Source organism: Bemisia tabaci, chromosome 9 (assembly GCF_918797505.1).
Source record: "Bemisia tabaci chromosome 9, PGI_BMITA_v3".
NCBI lineage: Eukaryota > Metazoa > Arthropoda > Insecta > Hemiptera > Aleyrodidae > Bemisia > Bemisia tabaci.
In genome coordinates, this window is record NC_092801.1 from 28,576,185 (window position 1) to 28,598,153 (window position 21,969).

Sequence of the window (21,969 nt, forward strand, 5' to 3'; positions counted from 1 at the left end):
TGGGATAGGAGCTTCGGGAAACGAGGAAAACCCCAAGTTAGAAAATGAAAATTCCATCTCGATTACAAACGCGTAAGCCCTGGTTGTCAAATGGGTAAAATTAATAGGCGAATTTTATCAGAATCTTTAAAATTTTTTACTCTTTTGATTGAACTGGGCAACGCCGAAATAACGTTTGGGGCAGTGTTGCCAATTTGAAATTAATAGCAGTGATAAAATGAACTATATTACAGGTTTCAAGATTTGTAAATATAAAGGTTTTGTGCTGGAATCATTGACGAAGTCCAGTTTTTTTTCAATTGATATACAAAAATACTGATGCTTTTAAATCTAATGAAATATTTTTTCCCTATGCGTTGCACGTTCTGCGCCATCATTGTATATTACATACAAAAATAAAAACCCCAAATTGTCAATTTTCCCTCGTTCTGCATCAAATTTTTGTAGTTTACTAAATTCACATTTACATTGCGTTGCTATTTATTTTCTTTAAATGTCACATGCTCGGGTATGAAATATCATCGAAAAGCACCATATAATTTTCCTCAAGATAAAAATATATAAAGTCAGTTAATTACTAAGATTTATAGAATTCCCAACTGAACCACGTAGTCATTAAAACAAAAAGACTTAATTTTTAACCATTGGTTTATATTGAAAACTTACTGCATCATGATGAGCATTCATGGAATAGGTACTCAAAATTGGAGCATAGTGAAGATAAATTCATATAATCTCATTAAATATTAAGTGTTTACGAGAATTACAGGCTTTACTTACGAGATTTTCAACGAGAGAGCTGACAGCGCCTACTCCGAGTAAGCACCACCCTTCAAATTAATTTTGAATTTAAAACATCTCCGCTGGAAAATATTTACAGAATAAATGCAAACGTAGTATTTACTCTTCCTTCTCATGTTAATCACTCCTTTTCCTCTTCGCGACGCTACTTTGCCGCACAAGAGTTCAGAAACCTTTGGTTCTCGGTATTTAGTCAAATGTGGCATGTAATTTATACATCGAAGAAAGGCCAGTGTAAGAGACCGTTAATAATGAAGTTAAATCGGTTGTGAAGTTGTCTGCGAACATTTACGTATGATGCTATGCATATCACAGTTGCCATTCTGCCGGTCAATTTTTGTACTGTCACAAATCGACAATGAAACTTTCAAACCACGTTTCTTGGTTTACGACGTTGCAGACTTCCTTTAACATCCCTTTTTTCACTGAGAAAAAACTATGGTTTATAAACCTATTAGAGGTAAATATGGAACACCTATAATAGTCGTAAATAAACTAATGATTCTCGGTCTGTGAACCATACTAAGGTCTCTGTACCTAATTAAGGTACCCCGTACCATAACTAAGGTATATGTGCTATTATTATATGTAGAGGTACTACTATTAGTGGTGTTCCATATTTACCTCTAATAGGTTCATAAGCCATAGTTTTTTCTCAGTGTTGATTAGCTAACTACGCAACGTAAATTCTTTGAAACTTCCGTGATTTTTCTTTTCCGTGCGAAGTGAAGTCTGAAAAAACTAGAAGGGATGATTTGGCTTGGTCACATTACGTAACAACCATCGATGCTTATTTCCGTAGAACAGAAATCCACGTTACGAAGTGAAAAAGGCTCATGTTGTTTTGTTGCTCTGACACTAACACGACTTAGCCCGGAATTGTAAAAATAAACTTATTATACTGCTACTACTCTTCTAATGCGCTAGTGGTTGAGACTAACAGTGCCCCAAGAAACGCAAAACTCTGAAAAGGATAATTTTTGCCGAATAAGTTTTCCCCATGTTTAATGAGAATCCTCTTTTAAAGGGAAAAACTTCGATGGTTATGACACAATTCCAACATTTTTATTTCCTAGTATCGATGACCAGATACGAAACCACGTATCTATTTTGCGGTGTGTCAAAACCTCTGCTCCTCTAAAATTTTTTCGAGGAAATTTTATGACCTGATATTAGTGCAGAATATTCTCCTAACATAGAAGAAAAGTCGAGGCAGTTTCCAAGAAATTACGTTGACTAGGTTTCCAAAGAAAACATTAAGTATGCACTGAAAAAAATTCTCGGCGTTTTTACCAAGGTCCGTTGGTACCTTTACAATCTCACTTTTTTTACCAATTATTGGTAATTTTACCAAGACAGACTGGTAAGTTTACCTAAAAACCGGTATTTTTACTGTTTTTTCCAGGTGAGAATACCACTTTTATTGGTAATCAATTCCCGGTAACTTTGCCATTTTATCTCGGTAATTCTACCACAGTCGATAAAAAATATTGGCGTTTTCACCAAGGTCCAGTAAAATTACCGAGAAAGTTCAATAATTTTACCGAGATTTCTCGGTACAACTACCAATTCCATAAATGGTAATTTTACCAAGAAAAAACTGGGATCAAAAAGAAGCCTGAATTATTGGTAATTTTACCCTTTTCTTAGTAAATACACCGAGATTTTTATTTCAGTGCAGAAAGGCTACAACGTCGCAAACCGAGATACCTGGTTTTGCTTTTTCGCCATCAATATCAGAGAGATGTTTTATTCCCGACCTCGTTCATATTTTTCTCATTAAGGTAATTCGATGGACGCCATATTTTGTGTCAGAACGACTTGCGATATATCGCATCAATTGGTTCCATTTTATCAGCTACTCGTCATTTTTCTCCAATTTTGAGATCCCAATCCTGTTGTCTTGTCAGGAGACTAAAGCACTCACTTACCGATTTTAACAAAGAAATTCAACGTAATGAAGGCGTGGTTTTTTTAGAGAGAAAATATCGCATTCGAGTGCAGTTTCGATATCAGTATCGAATGCGAACCAAAAAAAACCACGCCTTTTACGTTGAACTTCTTTATTAAAATTGGTAAGTGAGTGCTTTAGTCTCCTGACAATAGAATTGCGATCTCAAAATTGGAGAAAAATGACGAGTAGCTGAAAAAATGGAACCAATTGATGCGATATATCGCATGCCGTTCTGACACAAAATATGGCGTCCATCGAGTCACCTTAAACCAGGCCTTTCCTAACATCCCACAAACATTTTTGCCAACAAAACTCAACATTTTGCTAACTGTGCGGTAACGCGCCCTGCCTGTCCTCAACCGACACAGATTTTTCCGCTTTTTATATCAAGCGCTCGGGTCCTCTCGCTTCGCACGTCGTTCTAATCTTCCTCAACGGAAAAGTCCACGCTTTCGAAAAGGATCCCGCTGATTCCTTTTTCCTCAAGATTTGAGGTCACTGATTTGAGTTTCGGTGCTCTTTACGAGTGCCTTTATTGACTTTATTCGAATAAGGAAAACGCTGCTGGTTCCTGGAGTTATCCGCCCTTCATGATTATTTCATTCATAAAAAAATGTAAAGATGGGGTTTTGAGACACAAAGGCAAGCTCCGTAGCCTTTTTTCTCTTAGTAATTACACATTGAACCCTCTTTCATAAATCCTAAAAGGACATCAGCGTGTCCAGTTGTATCGTTTTTGTTTCAAGTTGGTAAAACAATATCCAACTCATAACTGGGGATTGCTATTTATTGGGATTAAAAGTTACGGAATAGTTATATGATGTAACTGAGCCAACTTGTCTCTTCTTCCTTAAGTTGGACTTCATTTCGCAACAAGGAACTGCTATTTCTGGCTCATTTTAAAAACAGCGTATATGCCTGAAGTTTCCCTGAGTAAACTGATACTTTTACGGATTAGTCAGGAATAGTAGTTCCTTATTGCCAAATTTAGTTCAATTGGATTCCTTTATGCTAAAAGGAGCTTTGTGCAAAGGCTTTGCTTGTAATATAGTTTCTTTTGGCACAATACGTCCAATTGCACTATAATCCCGTTTTTTGACCTTTGAAGCAATTTTTCATAACTTCATTCTATTTTGAATCTTCTTTTTGCATCTTTGCACCTCCATTGCTCTTACGTTATTCTTAGATGTTTCGGCCCATCTCAAGAAATTGCGGTTTTGCTCTTTTTGTAGGCACTAAAACTTAACCTTGCAGCAGTCCCTACGGGATTCTGATATCGTCCGTTTTGTTGACAAGACTGAGTAAACTGCATGACTGAAATTAATTTTATTTTTGAAATCAGGAAGTTTTGTTTCAATGCAAAAAGTCTCCCAACTTAATACCCCGACGCACCCGTCTGAATGAATAGGTTGGAACTGTATAGAAACTCTTACTCTTTGCACTACCGATCAAGTTTTATCCTCACGAACAAAAAATTTACGATTTAATTGAAGAAGACCAAAAGTGTTTTTTTTTCCCCCCATCAAAACTTGCCTCTTTGAAAATCTTTGCCTCAAATAATAGTCGCAAAACATTCTCTCTTGAAAGTTTTAGAAAATGAGAGTCGTACATATTGAAAAAAAGAAAAAATAATAATGTACATTCTGGCCCTCTGTTTCGAGATATCTAAGAGCGTTCTCTTAGATATCTCGAATTTTCGACCCTTGGAATTTTAAACATCAACGATGAGGGAGAAAAAACATATTCAACTTAATTTTTCCGGTCTAATTGAAAATTTTAGGTCTTACACACCAAAAATTAAATTAATCAGTTTCGTTTTAATCAAATTCTCCTCACGATTGATACTGAATCACACTCACACTCTCAATCACAGAGTTTAGATATAGGTTGCACAGACTTATCGTTTTGGATCCTCGATCAAATCGTACATTCAAACCACGTAGACCCGACTCAAAATCAACAGATAATCTCCAATCTAATCGGCAACATTGTTGCTCAGAATAGGCCAGGAGTGGGCTTCTGAAAGGTAGTTAGATTTGAATAACCTGATAATTAATAGCTCATAGTATCAATGTTAACCTAACTTCCACCTCTCCTCGGACCAGAGGGATCGTGCTTTGAATTTCTCGGTGACTGAGCTCTATTGACAACCCTCCGGCCTCTCCGCCCCTTTGAAGCTTACCGCGTACCTACTGCTCGATATCTTACATTTGAGCTCGAACGTGTGACCTAAAAGTGGTGTACACTTCTCACTCAATTCCCGTGCTTCTTCGTGCCGGCGGTACTTTACAACAGGGGCATATAGCTAGGTAGGAGTGAATTTAGTCGATGGAATATGGTACCTTTTCTTACTATATTCGACAGTACAAATTGAAGATACGGATTTAATCGACATGAATCGATCGGAAACATGAAACTTGAATCGATCGATGTAGGTCAATTGAAAAAGTATTGTATAAACGGCACCAATTTGATTGGCATGAATCGACCGGCTCACATTGATCGATAAATTATTAAATAAACGGTGCTGATTCGGTTGACACGGATCGGTCAAAATCTGAAAACTGAGCAGATCAAAAAACCCGTGAGTTGATTGACAAACCAATGAGTTGATCGACAAACCCGTGAGTTGATTGACAAACCAATGAGTTGATCGACAAACCCGTGAGTCGATTGACAAAGCCATGAATTGATCGACAAATCCGTGAGTCGATCGACAAACCCGTCAATCGATGTCGATTTCATCTCGTCGATCGGTCCACGTTTTAAATTTTCGATCGATTCATGTCGATCAAATCGACACCAATTTTTGATAATTTGTCGATCAAGAAAGCAAGGCAAGAAAAAAGAGAAAAGAATTTGCCTAGTATTATTTCACGTTGCATAATTTCCTCCGATGTTTCATATTTTTAGCAAGAAAACTAAGTAAAATAATACCTTGAAACTTTCTGTAAACAATCCCTTGGAGTATAAAGAATATACTCACAAAATTTCAAGGCTAATTGCTGTTTAGTTTTCTTGTAAAATAAATTTAACGCGTTTAAAAAAGACAAAATTTCGCATGGTTAGGTTAATTCTTGTTAATGCCGTTTAACTGATTGTTACATGAGGTTAGTTGCGCGAGTCTAGAACATGTGGAGAAAGAAAGGAAATTAGTTGGATTTTTTAATTCATCATTTTAAATGGCAATAATCTATACAGATTGTACACACAGTTCAAGATCATGAGTTGAAAAACGCTGACTTCGTGAGTTTGAATATTATATCCTAACATAGAGCGGTGCGACGCGCAGCGTGCGATCAGCGCGTGTCAGCGCCTGCAAGACTGCCGGGATACTTCACGCATTGCGCGTACATGCTAAGTTGGATGCGCAATGCGTGAAGTATCACACCATGGCGTATGCGCAATGCATGAAGTATTCCTGAAGTCTTGTAGGCGCCAATACGCGTTTTACGCTGGCCGTACGCCGCGCCCCGGGTCGCACAGTGGATCGAGTCAATTAGAAGACAATCGAGACATGAAATGTTTTACTAAAATTGTAAATTTTGATGTATATTTTGTCGGATTTTAAATTTTAACCGTGCTTGTAGGAGAACATTTCACGAGGAAACCAATGGAGCCACTTTTTGAACCTCAGATTTTGTATAAACAGAGTTATATGCGTTTAAAGTTTCCAAATTTTGCCCGACCTCTCCTATTGACTCCAACTACTGTGCGTCGCTCTGTGTTGGGCTCTAATAAACTCGTGGAGTTATCATTTTTAAATTCATAATTTTGAAATGCTTGCACACTCTGCATGGACAATGGTCATTTACATCGATAAAAAATGTATTAAAGGAAAATAAACCAAGTATTTTTTAAATAAAAAGGTGATTTCGTGCCAATTTTAGTGGTTGTCAAGGCACAGAATTTTTTCTTTAATATTTTGCACTTTCATTGTGCTGCAGCGTGGTTTACGCGCAACCAAACGCTCAAAATTGGCCGTATTGTAGTCGGCGGGAAGAACGATGTAAAAATGGATTTAAACCAAAGATTTTGATCGGCTCAAGTCGATCTATCGATCAATCGAGTCACCATATGAGTAAGTTTCCCTATGCAGGTAGATGCTCTTATAAATGAGCCTGAAATTGTAAAATGCGAAATATAGTCCGAATGTAAACGCTTGTGCTGTTTTAATTTCATTATTTTTCGCATTTTGCTACGAAACTAATATCTTATCATACAGCCGGATTCTAACAGCGCTTCTCGGTGGTTTCTGCTAAGATGACAATGTGTCCGGAGCAAAGGTTCTGGTCCCGAGCCGAGACATGGGTTAGAGCCAGTGCTCCTATATCCCGGAACTAGCTCCGAATTCCGGAACTTTTGAGATTTTCGTAAAATTTTTCCGGATTTTTTTAAAATTCCCGAAATGATCTGGATCATTTGCATTTTCCGGAACTTTTGGAATTCCCTATCCAGATCTTTTGCATTTTCCGGAACTTTCTCGAAACTTTTGAAAAAATCTTAAGAATCCCGGAATTTGTGACGGTCATGTAGTGGGAGAATTAGAACAAAAGTTCAATACAAGTTTGAACAAAAAGTTCCGGATCCCGGAACTTTTGACGGACATGCAGTGGGAGCACTGGTCAGAGCGGTGAGTAAGATGAAATGTTGCTGACCTACCTTGACCCAGAATGGAAGATAGAATCCGGAGCAGCAGAGGATGGCCGCAGCGAGAGACAAAAACGCCCACAACACACCGACACTACTCAAAGACGTCGCCATAACGAATGCCTGAAACATAATACAAATAAAATAAAATGAGCAGGTTTGATAAACCAAATGGATTTATTTAAAGCATAAAGGAAGAAAAGAAGAGAAAGAAACGTTTTGGAACTTTCAGAGCACTGCAAAAAACCTAAACTTTTTGGAGCGTTTTTTGTACAATTTAAGTTACAGCTCAGGGCTAACCCTGTGCTAACTAGTGTGATTCGACCTAAAAATTTGAGAATTGGATGCTTGCAACAAAATACAAATAAATTAACAGTGAGTCAGCTTGACAAACCAAAAATAAGTACTTCAGAGGCTTAGTGAAAGAAAAGGGGATAAATTAACTTTTTGGAACTTCTAGAGAAAGAGTGGCTGAACGTTAAACTTTTGATGAATTTTTAGGAACGCATCTGAATCTCAAAAAGAATTCCACCACGAAATTGGGTCAATAACGCCATGCTAAGGAAAAACGTCACATGAACCTTCAGGTGTTGACAAATTTCTTTCAATATAACACGAATTTTTAAAGGAACTGGTGTATATTTTTCCTAAAATTTTCCAGAGAATTTCCCTTGCAATTTGATTGAAAGTATGTAAATTTTAAGGAAAAGTATTCAAAACTTTCCTAAAATTGTAACTGTTTTATTACGAGAAATCCAACAATTTATACTGGCAACTCCTGAAGGCTCATACGGCGTTTCTCCTTAGCACGGCTGGATATGCGAGAGTTGCCAAATTGCCTCCGATAAAATATTTATTTTTGAGGAAAATTATCTATATTTTTCCTTGAAATTTGCAGACTTTTAAGATCAGATTGCAGGCAAAATTACCGGAGAAATTGGAGGGAAAATTTTCAAACATTTTCTTGAAAATTAGTGATTTGTCAAGGAAATTCGGCAACGCCTGGAGGCTCATACGGCGTTCTTCCATCGCCTGGCAGCATTGGGATTGGTTGGCTGAGAGGAAAACGGCAGGACACCGGGACACATCAAAGACCTTTCAGTCTTTGTCCGTTTTCTTGGAATCAACGGATGATCTGGGCCTCATTTTGTTGCTCCTCTGACGTCAAAGTGTAACTCAATATCCGGATGAGTTCTCCTGTCATTACAACTCTATGTATTTCAGGGCTTTCGTGAGGATAGAGTACGCCTTTACGTTAGTGGAGGGACGATTTCTGACTCATTCCATGCCCTCGAGAGTGTTAAACATTGCAAGTTGCTCCGGTTTTGTTCGAGCCTATGCTCTAAACCGAAGGGAAATTGAAAGTCAGTCCTAAATTAGACAGATTCACCAAGGGTTCACTTAGAGGCATCAGTCATTTCCGAATGGAGATGTTGCGTGTGTGAGGAATTTGCGATTTGACTATTAAATCTTATGTAAAACTTCGCGAGAAACACGATGGTGCCACTGGTTTTCTCTGAAATCAACTTCCAAGCTCAAAAAAAGCTCTCAAGTTGAGCCCAAAATGGAGGGGATATCCCACGCTATCCCGAGAGACCACCTCTACATCAAGACAAACTCTCCGTGCAAAGATAGGGAGCAAATACATTGACAGGTCTGCCACTTTATTTGGGGACTTCAAAACTGAAAACACGGCAACACTGGTAATGTATTTGCTCCCTATCTTTGCATGCAGAGTTTGTCTTGATTCTTAGGATAGCGTGGGATATCCCCTCCAATTTTGCCTCAACTTGTTAGCTTTTTTTGAGCTTGGAAGTTTATTTCAGAGAAAACCAGAGGCATCATCGTGTTTCCGCGAACTTTTACATAAGAAATTTATACATGCAACATCTCTATCAGACAGATTCACTAGAGATTCACTTAATGGCATCGGTCATTTCCAAATTTCCTCTCGTTAACCGAGACCTGATTATAGGCAACATCCTCCCGTGAACTTATATGAGCACAGTTTTTATGATCTTGGGCAAACTAATGGAGACTTCCGGGGCATTATTTTTGTACTGGTTCTCTGTTAAAGTGGAACTTCAGCTTTAGCGTAATTTTCCACGGTTCGAGTTGAGTCTCAATTTGTGTCAGTTCAAAACGTTTTAAATAGAAGTGATCGCGATAAGTTGCGAATTGATCGGATGAATAAATCGCAATTTTATTGACGTCGATTTATTGCAATATTACCGGATGAAAAATTGCGATTTCATTGCAAAAACTTGAAAAATAATCGCAGATTTACAGACGGCGATCCATCACAATATTATCAAACAAAAAATCGTGATACATGGGAATAAAATTATAATTTATCGAACGTCATTTTATAGACATAAAATTTCGACTACGAAGACGCTAATCGCTGATAAGTTGATGATCCTAGCAATTTTAATCGCCAAAAAGTTTTAAAAATATTGCAACTTAATTTCAAAATATCCCAATTATTTCGCTGAAAAATGCTATTTGGGGTAACGGATTTCCAACACTAGTCAGCCACCAGAGGCGGATCCAGCGATTTGGCAACACCGAATTTCCTCCATTTAAACCTGTGCTAAATAATCGATTCCTGTCGGAGCACCTGGCGGACCTGGCCCCTCCAAGAATCGATACATTTCCATTGGTTTAAGGGAAGGAAATCCAGCGTTGCCAAATTGCTGGATCCGCCAATGTCAGCCACTATAGAGATTTAGTTCGTCGCGACCCGCTTATAGTTTCTCCTCAAACCCGGTTCTTATTTGTCTTCGTTCATCACATGACAAGTTAAATCGTCCATTTTTTACGGGCCGCCTCGTCAGATAAGCCGCTCGGTTTCGTGCGCAAATGAACTTAATGCATCCCTCCCATCCGGGGGGCAGAGATTCACCGCACCCCCGCCCCCTCGGGGAGGGATCTCCCAAATGCATATTTAATGGCCCCGTTTTTGTCTCCGGCTCTGAGCACGTCGTAAAGCGCCGGGTAAGTGCAGCCGAGGACAAATCTTCAAATCGAATTTTTGATGAGACGCGCGCGGAGATGCCTCCTCCGATTACGGGTTTTTATTGCGCCGCTCAACGTAAACGAATTAGAATTTACCGGCGCAGTGAAATGCTGAGGCGTTTCGCCGCGTAGAGGAATCCGCTGCACAGGTTGCCGATTTCTTTTCAATCGAAGTTTTTCCGATCTCCCGGGGGGGGGGGGGGGGGGGCTGACCCAGATGCGTTATTCACGCCCCCCCCCCTTCCCCAAAAGCACTGGAAAAAAGTCGCTTGGATCTAGGGTCCAGACTCGTAAAAACATTGGCAAGAAAAAGTACTCTTGATTCAATTGGACTTTTTGCTTACATCAAAAGGAAATCTGCCTAAATCAGCTTGGCTCTTCGATTCAAGGAAAAGTCGGATTGAATAAAGAGTATTTTTTCCTGGACAATGTTATTAAGATTCTTGACTGTACATCCAAGCGCCGTTTTTTTCCAAACAGGGACTCTTTTCAATCCGTAATAGAGGCTATCTTAACGAGATTATTGAGTCAGTTTAGGTCAAAAATATTTGTTCCTTTTTTTGTAAATATTTGTTTTGTTTTTTGTCTATTCGAATTTTATAGATCCTCAGCCATTATTCACAACTGGTGGTGATTCTTGAAAGTTGGCAACGCTTTTTTCTCTCCATTGAATGTGCGTATAGCAATCGATTCCAGTTGATGCTTGTCTGGCCTTAAATCAATATTTTTGATGGATTTAAAGGTAGGAAAACCAGTGTTGCCGACTAACAAAATCTCAAACGTTCAATAAATTAGTTCTTTTTTTAAAATTTTGATCATAATTGTATCAGTTATGCAAAGTTTTGTGTTAAACAAAGTAATTCCATCCAGAATCCTAATAATGACATTCCCATGCGTGTCCAAAATTTTAATGGGGGTTTTAATTCATTACTTACGAAAATATGGACCAAAAAGAGGAAACATTACATTTATTCAATGATTTAAAATGAATTTCAGAACCACGCTAATTTTATGGCGATGCAAAATATGAAATGATCAGTATTATTATACCGACGGTGGAACTGCAAAAATCGTCGCTCCTCTGACGTAAGGGCGTATCTCGATTTCCGCATGAGCCCTGGAATGCATGGAGTTATATGGGAGACAGGGCTCACGTGAAAAATGAGATTCGCCCTTACGTCAGAGGAGCGACGAAATGCGTATCTCAGTTGCGGCGAATTGTAATCACCGCTACTATTTTATTTTTTAAGAGGAGACCAAGCCACCATCATGGCTCGAAGTTTCCACAGAATAAACTTCATAGAGAGTATAAATCACTGATTTTTTTAAGAATGAAGTTCTGTAGTTTTCTATGTAGAAAATAAAGTATGACAGGAAGTCTGCAACACACAGTGGATCGAGTCAATAGGCGAAGTCGGACAAAATTTGGAAGCTTTAAACGATTATGACTCCGTTTATACACAACTTTGAAGTTCTAAAAGTGACTCCGTTGGTTTTCCCGAGAAATTTCCTTCAAAAACATACCTTGAAGTTTAAAAAGTGGCTGAATAAACGTAAAAATATACAGTTTCAGTCAAAAATTTCGTGTTTGACCTCTTTAATTGACTCGATCTACTGTGCGACGCAGCAAACCGAGGTACGTAGTTCTGCAGCTTTACCATCGATATACGCTTATCCATTCCAGAATCTGGATTAGGAAATTAAGTATTTTTCCAGGAGTTATTCTCGGATGAATATTTATGGACTTGAAGTCGTAGAAAATTGCATGACCCCCGGCGTCCATCTCATCCAGAACTCCCTGCCATTCACTTTTACCGCCTCACCAAGAAAGCTGCATCAGAGGGGAAACATTATTTATGCAAAAGGAAAATAAGGTCTTCGAAAACAGGATGTCTTGAACTGATGGGTATCAGGAGGCAGGACCAAACTGTTTAGTTTTACGCGTATCGTAAAAATATATGTTTATTACGTTTTTCTCCATCCTCGAAGAAGATCCTACAGTATTCGTAACATGACTGAACGGAACGGGGTGTGGCAACAAGGAATCAGAGCTCAGAATTCTTCTAAAATAATGGGTTCTGCTTTTATATTTGTAGGTTCGAAAAACTTGTCTACGGTAAGCGATCATGAAATTTAGCTGGGATTATTTTCAAAATAAAACGTAGTTCTAATCTTAAAAAAGATTAAAAATTCTAAATGCTCAAAAAATTTCAAAATGGTCATCATCTATTAGCCCTTTATATATTGATTTATTAATCCATAAAAGAGTGTCCTTCCCGCACAGTAAATTCATGAATTACGTTTGACAGAATTGAAGTATTTTTACACAATGGTTTGGTTTTGCTACTCTTTACTCTGAAAATCTCACGAAAAGCATACGTTTCTAAAAATGACTCGCATTAAATTCGTACCGTGTGAAAACAATTCACACGAAGAAAATTTTTTTTTTTTGGATGAATAATGTTTTTTTTTTTTTATAATTTGCGGACGAGAATACCTCGTCAGTCAATAGAAAATCTCTTTGCTTCAAACGGTATTTCTGTCATTTTGATAACACATCCTGTATCTCTGAAGAGATTTTCGGTTGACGCAATTAAGAGAATCCTCGTCAAAGATTTCATAATAATTAGAAACTGTTTTCCAGTGTATATTGATGCTGGTATTTCCATTTCATTGAAAAGTATGCCAAACTAGGACCAAAAAAAAAAAAAGTCAAACAAAATCGGAGCTATATGATAGTTTGAAGTTTGCAATTAAAACAACTCAACCTCAAGAAAAACGTATTTAAAATTCCAAGTTGTCGTGCTCATGCAGGATATGAAATTACCTCATTATAATACTACTTTTTCGCCGAAACCTGGCGCACAAATAATGCCACTACTCGCAACTTATTCTTAAAGCCACTACGATTGTAGTTTTATCATCAGCACCTCAAAATTCAATTTTTCGAACAAAGTTAACCAGCATTTCTGTATTGAGAATTTTACCTATGTACGAACATTTATCCAATTTATCCCCTTTCCATGTAGACTACGATCACTTTTGATCAAAAGGGGAATCGACCCTTTTGTTAACCCACACTGTACTAGAAGTCGTTCAAAAGAAGCGAAGGACAACGGCGCGGCACGAGCAACTATTTTAACTCTCCGGAGATCAATTTGCATACCTACTGAATTGAAGGAACTTTGAGCGACAGCAGGTCACTATTGACTGGTGTCAATGGTGCTCAATTTTTCCCCGCGAATTGCAATTTTAACTGTAAAATCTTGGCCATTTCCAACCGAAAGTGTCTTAGATTTGTCTTTTGATCTCATGCAAAAATCAGAAAAATTTTGGACAAGAATTGCGCAGATACATTTTTGTACGAAATCGAATTTTTTGCAACCTTGGAATGGAGTTCCGTTCCTTCGTCCGGGAAACGACGAATTTTCCGGATTTTTCGAAAACATTTTCGACACAAGCGGCTTTTCACCCGGCGCGAAAAATCACTAATTGTACGAAAACGCTGTTTTTTAACATTGTTCCTTATGGGAGCGTCCCAGGACTGAAGACAATTTCGACTTGAGTAGATTTTCGTCATAAGCGTCGTTCGACTTAACGAGCTTTTACTGTATCATTAAAAAAAAAAAAATCCACATAAGTGGCTATTAGACCGACTCGTTTCTCCGCTTAACTCGCAGTTAGGATGAACATCGTAAAATTCTCGTAAAAACCCGAAATTTTTCGGATTTTTCGAAAAAATGTTCGACTCAAGCGGCTTCTCACCCGGCACGAAAAATCATTTATTCCACTAAAGCGCTGTTTTTTTTTAGCATTGTTCCTTATGGGAGCGTCCCAGGACTGAAGACAATCTCGACTTAAGCAGATCTTCGTCATAAGCGTCGTTCGACTTAACGAACTTTGTATCGTTTCGTGTTATCAGTTTACTGTATCATTAAAAAAAAAAAAAAAAAAGCAAACGAACAAAGTTTTTGTTTCATCCTTTGAGGTATGGTCGTGAGGGGAACATTTCCCGGGAATCTTTCATAACATCTCGTTTGGCGGAATGTGAGGCAACATTCAGCTCCCCGCGCTGCGTGACTTTCAGAGGCAGCGTGCCGGAGTCCTGAAGCGCGACAGCCGAAATCCCTCTGAACGTCGCGAGCTCTCTCCGGTCCCCGAGACCACCGACTGCGACTCTGACTCTGCCCAAACGATCCCTCCGAAAGGATTTGTCATTCGGATGTTTCCCTCGTCGTAACTGAATTTGACAAATCATCTTCCGAAGCGGCGCATTCATTCGTGACTGGACGCATAGTTCACCTCTGGGGAACCTTGGTTTTCCGCGGATCCGATCTTGATTTCTCCGATGCTTCTTGTATCAATTGCCTGGGAATGTCTTTGAGGAATAGGGTCGATGTATGACTCTTGATCATAAGGGCATACGGCGCACGGTGGATCGAGTCAATGAAAGGGGTCGGACATGATATTTTGTTCGCAATTTCACCTAAAGTTTCGGAAAATGTCAAGGGAAAATATCCATAGCTTTCCTCAAAAATAAAGATTTTATCAAAATAAATTTGGCAACTCTTGAATGTTAATACGGCGTTTTTCCTTAGCACCCCAGATGGCGAGATGGCCCCTCAATTTTCAAATAGTCTTTGGTCAGTTTTGACGTCCTGCCGTGTCACACAGTGGATCGAGTCATTTAGAGGGGTAAAGTCGCAAACTCTGGTCTCTATGTCATTTAATCCTATGGTAAAGAATCGATTATTGAGGTGTTCACTGCGAACGCCCTGTTCATCGATCCTTTTCCATAGGTTTAAATGACAGATCAATCGATACATCGCAAAGCACGCCACGCCACTGGTACGTAAGTTCTGCAGGACACTTTTCTCATGCCCTGATGTCTCAGAGTTATCCATGGTTTGGGTCGAATTAACAGAAAGCTGTGTTGTAGTGATCATACTCCTGTAAGTATATTCAAATTTAGTGACTTTAAACTTTTGAATCGCCGCATTTCAAAACCCGCTTTCATATTTTCAAATAGTGAACAATTTTAAAACACATCTTGATTGGATTTAGACTAAGTAGTATTTAACGATACAAACACATAGTCGACACATGTCGAGAACAACATAGTGCATGACATTTTCACAAAACAGCTTGTCTGGTATGGTCATGTGCAACGAATGCCAGATGATAGATTGCCTAAGAAGGTTTTGGATTGGGTCCCCCCAATAGAGGACGCCCTGCCAAATCGTGGATTGAGGAAATAAGACAGGAAATGAGGAAATGCGATCTGCCGGAGGAGTTCTGGCAGTATCGCTATCAATGACGGTTGGGTGTCGCAGAGCGCACAGAAGCGCTATAAAAGCGACTCCTTAGTTAGTTAGTATTTTATCGATAGAAATGGTAGATAACGGCCAAGTCCTTTGGGTTGGTCTGACACAAAAATGTAACAATGAGCAACACAGATTAACGCTAAACACGGACATTTTCAACTGTGTATAAATCATAAAAGTCTAGGAGGCATAGGTAAGTCGGAATTTAAGCATAAACTATCCGCACCCGTGATGACGTCACAATTGTACTCGTTGAGTGAGGAAATTGGAAAAAAAAATTAACACACTTTCAAGTTTTTTTTTTATTTTTGAAAAATACCCTGGGATAGACACATTTTCTCAAGAGGTCACAAAGTTCCTCAGGCTGAGCGAAACCCCGGATCTGCGCGCTCGAACATTTTCGACATTTTTTTGTATACTGATGCATACCCAACATTTTTCGGGAAAAGGCCGTCTCAGTTAAAGATGTACTACCACTAACAAGCAATGGGTCATATATACAGATTCGCTGCTCAATTAAGTAAATCCTAAAAATCAGTTCATTGGGTTTTCTCTTCACTCAATACCTTGAAGTCTCGTTAGTGAATCTGGACTCGACTAATGAACATCGAAAATAGACGTGCGATGAAATTGATGAAATACTATCGTGAAAGTTCTACCTAGCTTTGAAGTTCGTTTAATGTTGACAGTTGAGTTGTTCAACAATGGCACAAATTTCGGGTTTGAGAACAGTGTTGACACAAAACTATGAATTTGATCAACGCGCCCAACTCACCGAACGAACATTTACGACATTTCATTGTTGATGACCTCAATAAGATGTGGTGAGGACAGTTCGAGCTTTCAACAAACAGTGCACTACGTAAAGGGCGATAGGGTAGGGGCAGGAGGAGGGGGACTCAGGCATCTGCGGACACCTGTGACCGATAAATAACGGGCTATTTGAAAAAAGACGTGAGTTTGATGCGTATCTCATTGGACTTGAGCCCTTTTTAAAAAAAAACCTTTCGATAAAGCTACAGGCATTTAACAAGCAACTGCCGCGGAGTCTTTCGGGGTTTATTTATGTCGGGGGTTGTTTACGATTTCGAGGGAACCGCCGGAACAGTCTTTGGGACGCCAAACTGTGGTCGGATTTACTCTCTCGTTGGTCGCGGTTGGAATTTAGTTGTTTATTGATGATGAAACTAGAGATACACGTACCTCTTGGTCTATGAAATTTCAGATTTCCTCTCATATTTCGTGGTTTTCAAGATGGTTTCGAAAACTATTTTCGTCGGAGGTGGACGATTTATATTTACCATTGTTCGATATTGTATAGCGGCGAGGCGTGAATGATGATCGATTATTGATTTTTCCCCATTTTAAGCTATGTTAAAGAATCGATCATTGAGGTGTTCGTTGCGAACATCCTGCTTATCGATCCTTTTCCATAGGTCTATACATATGGCAGATAAATCAATACATTGCAAAGCACGCCACGCCACTGATATCGATATAAGCAGATGCCAGTGAAAGTAGATGGTCTCTTGAGCGCATTTGATTCTAGCGCTATCCAATTCCGTGCTTTTGGGCATCGCCTAATGTGCTGGTTACACGCTGAAATTTCCATCAATTTCCGATCAAATGGTGACTGGTGCGCACCATCTACCATCAAATTTCTGCGGCCTGCAAAGATTTGATGGTAGATAATGGAGCTGTGGAGCTCACCCTTCATCTGATTTCCACACAACCGTGCTTATTTCATGCTTATTCCAATCAACACGCTGTTTTAATTAATGTTACTCATCAATCTAGATAACTCTCGACTGCCATCTTGGTCATCATTTTGATCGGAATTTGACAGAAATTTGAGCGTGTAACCAGGCCAGAAAATACATCCTCAGATGGACAAAGAGATAAGTTATCAGGTAAGATTTCGCAACGTTTCAAAGCAAATAATCCACCCTGGCTCTGAACCTCAAAAAACTTACAACTATCCTGCTTTGGACGGGGTAAAACAATCTCAAAAATGTTTAATTTCACTCGCGTGTGCGACAAACGTTAGAACTCCCCTCCAACTTCTCCCCTCATCCCCCAACCTCTTTATCCCTTTAAAGGCAGTTCGACATGCAAGTAGTCCACAGCCTCAGAAAATTCTCGCCATCTCTCCACAGCGCCGGACTGCCGTGCTGAGGAAACACGCCGTATAAACATTCAAAAGCCGCCAAATTTACTCTCAGGAAAAACTAAATTTTTAAGGAAAGCTAATAATATTTGTCACCATAGAATTTTCAGGTTTTTAAGATTAACTAACGAACACAATTCTCCAAAAAATTGCAAGAAAAACACTCGCCAATCCCCAAAGTCCGTGATTTGTCAAAGGAGGCTTGGCAACGTCTACAGGCCCATACTAGCGTTGTAAGGAAGTACGCCGTATGAGCTTTGAGACGTTGTCATATTTACTTCAATATAAACCAAATTTTCGGAGCAATTTTTTAACTTTTAGACAATTTTGTCTGCAATTTCATCTAAAATATTCTAAAATTTCAAGGGAAAATGGACCGCGTTAAGCAGAAAGGAACCAAGCCACGTCAGTTATTGCCAAATTTAACCGGGCAATTTGATTTTTTACATGAAAAGCGGAGTGTACATTTTAGTACAAATTTCAGTAGATTTTCTGCAAATTACGAAAAAAATTCCTTAAAATTTACAAAGGAATCCGCACAAACGTTCTCTTGTAAAAAAATTCGCAACTTCTAATTAAATTTGGTAATGACTGATGTGGCTTGGTTACTTTCTACTAAGATTTTCTTCCTGATTTTTTGCATGAAAAGCGGAGTGTAGATTTTAGTACAAATTTCAGTGGATTTTTTGCATATTACGAAAAAAATTCCTTAAAATGTACAAAGAAATCCGCCCAAACGTTCTCTTGTAAAAAATTACTTTGTCTAGTTAAATTTGGTAATGGCTGATGTGGCTCGGTTCCTTTCCGCTAAAAGCGGTCCAAATAAGCGTAAAATTCCTCAAAAATATAAGTTTTAACCGGAAAAATTTATTACGAGAAAAAATCCTTAAAATTTACAGAGGAATCCTCACAAACGTTCTCTTGTAAAAAATTACACTGTCTAGTTAAATTTGGCAATTACTGATTTGGCTTGGTTACTTCCTACAAAAAGCGGTCCAGATAGGCATAACATTCCTCAAAAATACAAGTTTTAACCGGAGAAATTTGCCAACTCTCGAATATTCATACGACGTTTTTCCTTGGCACGCCGTCGGACCTCGCGGAGCGCGGGCAAGAAAAGAAGAGGAGACAGCGTTTGTCGTCGTCTTATCTCTGTCCCTCCTCTAAGCCGGGGACTTAGGGAGGGACAGAAAATTCCGCTCCTCGATCCTGACAAGCGGGGCCTCGCCGCGGCCGTCCAGTTTGATGCTTTTATCTTCGGGTCGCCTATCTCCGCCTCCCGGGTTACCGTTACGGCGAGCGCGAGACCGAAAAAGCTGCTTTAGGCGGAGGAAAGACGTGAGCAAGATTTATGTCCGCGACGCCGATGCTTCCTCAACCATGCTGCCAGATTTCCATCGAAATCGGGAACGGGCCTGTCGGAAATTTCAGCTAGAGCAAAAGGAAGAAGATGGCTCCATAAACACGATGAGTGCATCGAAAAAGTTTGAGATACACTCCAATAACTTCACAACCTGCGTAAGAAATGTGCGTTTTCAGACTTCCCGCTTTAAAAACGATGGAAAAATATGATGTTTCAAAACAGTGCTAAGTTTTGCTGTAGAACAAATGGACTGCATTTTGCAATTTGGAACTATAAATTCTGGCTCTTCTGGAAAAACACTTATGTGTATAGAAAAACTACTAGCACATACGTTGTTTTTAAACCAGGCTTGTATTTATAGTTCCAAGTTGCAAAATGTAGTCCAAATAACATTTTTCTATGATTATTCGTTTTTAATTATTTTATTAATTTACGTATAAATGCCATTTACTGATAAAAATATTTGTGTTCTTCAATCAAAAATATCTGCGTAAGAAATATGCGTTTTTTTAAGCTTTCCACTTCAAACACGATACTGCGGCACAGGTGAATATAACGTAAGAGTAGTCGTTCCATCCAACCCTTGCGCACTGGTTGAAAAATTCCCGTCTCATCACGTGTGTTTTGGCGGGTTGGCGTCGGTCATGCTGAATACTGCGTAACATCCAATTGCGGAAAGGTTGGATGGAACGAGGGGTCCAACCGGAGATAATCAAATAAATTATAAAGTTGTATATGATTCATATAATTTCTCGGTTATGGTTTGTTAGTTGGACTATATAAATAATTGATTAATAATATAATTCTTCACAGAAATGTGTTTAGTTTTACTCATAAGTATTTTTACATGCGGGAAAGGTTACAGAATTGGTGAAAGAATAATAAAATATCTCGCATTTTTTAAATGATTTCCTCTTTACTTATACTTGTTTCCTTGTTATTTCACTTTCTCCAGGGAGTAAAACTTTTGCAACCCGATCAAACTTTGGCAACCACGGTTTTATTTCGCGTCGGTACTGGGCGACAAACTAATGGACAGTATCGGACAAGAGACACTTCACGGTTTACTGGCCAATTTGAGCTTACAGGAGCTGCAGAGAGGTGCACATCTGTGAGAATAAAAGGATTGTGCCTGCGCCGCCTAACGCATATTCTTCACTCGAGTTTGTTACCTCGATTTTTCTCACTAACGATATTTTAAAAGCTAACTCTGCCGTGCGAGGGAAAAACGCCGTATGAACGTTCAAGCCCTGCCAAGTTCACTCTCAAAAAATACCAATTTTTGAGGATAGCTATGAATATTTTTCATCGAAATTTTCAGACTTTTAAGAGCAAATCACGGACCGAATTCCCTTAACATTTGGAAGAAAAATACTCTCACATCTCTTTGAAAATTAGTAATTTTTCATAGGATGTTTGGCAACGTCTGATGATTCATACGTCGTTCTTCCTTAACATGGCAGAACGGGCGAGCCAAGTTCAGCTTGACAGAAACGTGTCATGTTGCATTTGGGAGAAAAGCGAGCTGGTGGTAATTTTGAATTCAAGTAGTTGTAAATTTTCTCTTGGCAAAAATTCACAGTCGTTTAACGTAATCCTTAACATTGAGTCTTAAAGAGTAGTACAATTTCAAATCCCTTCTCCTCGGTTCAAAATTGTTGCGATTAGGCATTTTCCAGTTAAACGCGGTCCGATTCATAAAAATTAAAATCATTGAGGCAGGAACCCGGGCAAAGAATGCGATGCGACGTTCACGACAACGCCTTGATGCAACTACTCGTGGCCCTTGGATGTGCGTGTTGCATATTCAATAATTGAAGGCACTTTGAGATTTCTCTTTTTCAGAGAAATGCGTGATTTTTCAATCAACATCGTGGGCATGATAGTTCCCCAACAAGCAAAGGGAGTCAGAATAAGGTGGCGAGGAAATCTAGGCCAACGAAAGAATGTTACTTAGAGGAGGAAGAGACGCTAGACTCCGATCTTAGGAATTTAAAATTCCTTTCAGACTCCTTAACTTAATTCCTCTGGACCAAAATAACTGAAGCGAGAAATTCAAATAGATTCTTGAAGTAAAGCCTCTGGGGTATTTCTCTCGGTGCGGTTTTGCCAAGAATCTTTATGCATAGGTCAATATTTAAAAGAAAAAGAAAGTATAAAACAACTTTGAACGTTATTATCCTGGTATTCTCTTCGTCTATTTTATTCACAAAAAAGTCAAAGGCACCATTCTTCGTTCCTCAGACGAACACACTCTTAATTGGACAGCATTTTGCAAAAAGGAACCACTTTTTCTGGCTTATTTTAGAAAAAAACATATGTGCCATTAGTTTCCCTATGCAGAAAGGTGCCTTTATGGAACGGCCGGAGAAAGCGGTTCCTTATTGCAAAATGCAATCCGATTGAGAATCAACTTTGCAATATTTCTACTCATTAACTGTGTTTTTACTGCACAGTTGTTTGACATTTCCAGCTGACAATTGCTTGTCTTCTTCATCTAATAACATTGAAGAATTGGCAAAATTTTGGAGAGAAATTACAGACATTTTTTTGAGAGGTATTAAAATGATTTAGCCAATTTTGGGAAAATAAGGAGTATGTACGCTCTTCCATCTATAAAACAACGAGATATTGTAGTTGCGTACAGTTTTAAAATATCCAAGTAACAATATTGAAGGCCAAAGTGTGAAAC

General features: G+C 38.8%; 1 protein-coding gene across 1 annotated transcript in view; it reads right to left on the reverse strand.

The window, feature by feature from the left end:
* LOC140225495 (LHFPL tetraspan subfamily member 6 protein-like) overlaps positions 1-21,969 on the reverse strand; it is a 468,185-nt gene that overhangs the window by 407,513 nt on the left and 38,703 nt on the right. Inside the window, exon 2 of the mRNA XM_072304600.1 lies at positions 7,418-7,528. Coding sequence (XP_072160701.1) covers positions 7,418-7,519 — 102 coding nt within the window. The 5' untranslated portion in view covers positions 7,520-7,528. The remainder of the gene's footprint in view (positions 1-7,417; positions 7,529-21,969) is intronic.